Source organism: Zosterops lateralis, assembly GCF_965231275.1.
Source record: "Zosterops lateralis genome assembly, chromosome: Z".
Lineage (NCBI taxonomy): Eukaryota > Metazoa > Chordata > Aves > Passeriformes > Zosteropidae > Zosterops > Zosterops lateralis.
In genome coordinates, this window is record NC_139800.1 from 45923657 (window position 1) to 45927410 (window position 3754).

The following is a 3754-nucleotide window of genomic DNA, read 5'->3' on the forward strand; positions in this document are numbered from 1 at the left end:
GGTTCGTCTGTTTTTCAAAATCACTCTGCAGTCTAGCAGTTCCCATTTAATTCAGTATCAGGTTAGTATGCTGTCTCATAAACTCAATTGGAGACTTACATAAGAATTTAGCCTCCTTGCTTTAGTTACTCAGTTTGCAAAATCCTGTTTGTATGAGCAATAAAGTATGCTATGGAAATGGTTTTTTGCCTAAATCAATATCATAGGCAAAGACTACAGGACTTTTCACTTTCCCATAAGGGGTTAAGAAGTTGCATCTGCAGAGAGGCAGCATAAAACCAATCTTCAGTACTAAAATGGGACTTAGCTAGGGCATATGTTTTAGACTGGCATTCCAAACCAGGAAATTTGCTGGCCAAAAGAAGCTCTATTTTAAATTTCTGCTATTTAGAACTACATGACAAATTGGCAACTGCTGCTTTTCACTCTCTTCTCTAGATTAGAGTTTTAATTGTGAGCTTCACAGACATCAGTTTGCAACTTTAAGACTTTTCAGGCATTCTGCATTTTAGATTATACAAAGTGTGCAAGTCAAAACATTTTAGAAAACAACAGTGCAGAGATATTTGAATATTTTAGAATTAAATCTCTCTCTCCAGCTCTAAGGCTGCAAATTACGTCAGCCTCTCTGCAGCTAAAAAGTTCAAAATAATTTTCTATGAACCACAGAAATAGACTCTAACTTTGCATATTCTTAACTCTCTTTCCACTCTGTCTCCCCTCCTCTTCCACCTTCCCCCCACCCCCCCAGCCCCTGGGTAGCTGATACACTGGCATTATGCAGCAGGCTCCAAGCACAGGATTAACAGAAAGGTTATTTTGTAATACTTCATTTCAATATGCCTTAACGGGAGGAGGGGGTATCGAACCAACTGCAACCAGGAGAGTTGCTTTTTGGTTCTTCGTGCAACATGAAATCAAGCCTTTGTCTGTTCTCAAATGATGTAATAAAATATGCCGCATCTGATTCTCTTTAATTAGCACTTTTTTGTACTATCTGGTACTGGCATTCCACAGCAGAATCCAAAAGGAGGATTTAGCACTTTTTCTCTTTGCAGGAACCCTTTTTAATACCTCAAAGTTCGTGAAGAGTTAACAGCATTAGATCCCATCATTTCCCCCCTCCCCCTTTTCAGAAATTAGACTGGCCTTTCTTTAAATAAAGCAAACAAACAAACAAACAAACAAACAAACAAAATTTCCTTGCTTTAAAACAGGAGTATAAATACTGTTTTGAAAACACATTTGGAAGATGTCTTCCAGGATGGTTTATATATTTTTTTATCCTTTAAAACTGTGACTACTGCACCAGTTAAGGCTGTTTACAATATATATATTTCTCAAATAAAACTTTTAATATTCAAGCTTACCAGATTGATGAATTGTAACAGGTAAAATGGAACTCTTTACAAGGTAAACCATGTAGTTGTACAAAATAGAATTATACCCTTCACCTGTGCAAAACAAAAAGAAATCCTGCCTTGCATTAAAAACACAGAACCTGTTTACAAAAAGGAATGTGTACTACATTTGGACTTCCTTTTTAACTGCCATATCCTAGCAACATCTCAGTTATTTTAGTAAAGGAACTAATCATCAATTTTAAACTGCAGTGAATTTACCAAACATTTTCACTATAGACTTCTGAAAGCTTTTACAGTAAGAAGTTATCAACAAAAGCAGGCACGTTAGTGTACAAAAACGTTGTTGATTTTTTTCCTGTTTCTTTGTCAAAGTGCAGGTTTTTTTCTCAATGTGCATCTTACAAGACCAACGAATGTTTTAACTCACTAAATCTTAAAACAGAACTCAATTCTCCCAAGGAGTAGTGTAAACGTTAAAGATCCCCAATACACCTCTAGTAAACGTGACACAAATGTCTCTGCGTTGTTTAGAAATTTAGCTCTTTTGAGAGGTAAAGAAGCTTCATGACACCTTTTCCTTACACTGGCTGGTTATCATAAATGGGTAACTCTGGACTGCTAAAGCTGGAGACTGATGAATCACTTGAAGGGAACTAAACTTGGCTACAGAGGAGAGGCGACGGGAGGAACCAACCCTTAGGCGTTTCTTGCGCAGCCTTCGGAAAATTCAGCCGCCGGCAGACGAAGGGTCGGTGTGGGGGAGGGAAGGGGGAGAAAGAAGGGGAGAGCAGGAAGGGAGGGAGGAGAAGCTTCCGCAGAGCCAGAGGCACGGCAGCACGCCGCCCGTGTCCCGCTGCGCCCGGGGCGGCGGGACCATCCCGTCGGGGGTGCGAGAACTGTCCCCGAGCCCCGCGGTGCCGGCGGGCCCGCTCCCGGCTGTCACGGCGATCCGGGGGCCGGGCGGGGAGCCGGGCGTCCCGGGAGCGGTGGGCGCTAAGTGCCGTGAGCGCAGGGCTCCCCGGGGTAGATCTCCTCGTAGGCGGGGGGCTGCTCGCTGGGCAGAGGGTAGCAGTAGGGGTAGGAAGCGTTGAGCTCGGGGTCCATGGGCGAGTAGCCGGGCAGCTCGACGGAGGGATGTCCGCCGCAGTGCACCTCCACGCCGGCCTCGTCGAAGACGTGGAAGACGCCCACGTTGATGTAGGAGACGGCCTGGAAGGGGCAGTCCCCGGGGCTGAGCTCGGGCTCGCCGCCGGAGAAGAGGGAGCCCTGGCTGTGGCGCGGCGCCCGCCGCCCGCCGCCGCCGCCGCCGCCGCCCCTCCGCCGCCGCCGCCGCCCGCCCGCCGCCGCTGCCGCCGCCGCCGGGGCCGCTCTCCGCCGCCGCCGCCTCCGTCCGCGCTGCTGCGCGGCCTTGTAGTTCTTGACGAGAAGCAGGTTGAGCAGGCCCAGGAGGCACTCCAGCGCGTTGAAAACGGTGGAGAGCACCAACCCTTGCTGGTAGTCCCGCAGCTTCTGGCAGCGGAGCGCCGCGGCTGTGCCGTCGGGGGCCGCGGGTCCGCTCCGCGGGCGGGCCGCGCCGCCGGGCTGCAGCAGGCAATAGTGCGAGTACTTCCTCTCCACCAGCGACACGGTGTCGCCGTCGATGACGGCGCCGGCGAAGGCGCTCAGCACGCCCAGCATGAACACCAGCACCCCCAGAAGCAGGAAGTTCTGCCGCCCCCCGGGCGACGCCTTTTCCACCGGCCCCGACGGCGTGGCCGCCGCCTCCGCCCCGCCGAGGCCGCCGCTCGCCGGGTCCGGGTCCCCGGCCGGGGCCAGAGCAGAGGCCGGTGCCGGTGCCGGTGCCGGGGCCGGCGCCACGGGCGCCTCGTCGGGCGGGCGGCAGCAGAGCAGCGCGGCGGCGAGCAGCGAGAGGCCGGCGGCCAGCAGCAGCCCCGAGTAGAAGGCGCCGGCGGCGGTGCCCAGGCGGAAGGGCTCGCCCTTGAGCTCGGAGCCCAGCGAGAAGCACTTGAGGCCCACGGCGGCGGCGCTGAGGGCGCAGGCGAGCAGGAGGCAGCTGGAGAGCGCGGCGCAGGCTCCCCGCACGCTCCACTTCATCCTCCGCGCCGCCGCCGCCGCCGCCGCCCCGCCGTCCGCCTCATCCTCCTCCCGCGGCCCCCCCCGGCCCCGCGGCGGCGGCGGCGCGGCGCGGCGCGGCCATGCGAGCGCGGCGCTCCCCGACGGGGCGGCTGCGCTCCGCTCCGCTCCGCACGGCAGGCAGCTGCCGGCCGCAGTGAGCCGGGCGCGGCGAGCGCGCAACGCTCCCCCCACCGCCTCCCGGTCGCCGCCGCCTCCTCGTCCCCGCCCGCCCTCTCTTATCGCGGCGGCTGCGGGGAGGCGATTAATTATGGATG

At 54.7% G+C, this 3754-nt stretch overlaps 1 protein-coding gene across 1 annotated transcript; it reads right to left on the minus strand.

The window, feature by feature from the left end:
- Positions 1-2357: 2357 nt before the first annotated feature.
- On the minus strand, positions 2358-3458 carry TMEM271 (transmembrane protein 271; the record flags this gene model as incomplete). The annotated part of the gene is made up of 1 exon (XM_083884217.1): positions 2358-3458. The coding sequence occupies one exon, from the start codon at positions 3456-3458 to the stop codon at positions 2358-2360; it is 1101 nt and encodes a 366-aa protein (XP_083740343.1).
- Between the last annotated feature and the right edge of the window lie 296 nt (positions 3459-3754).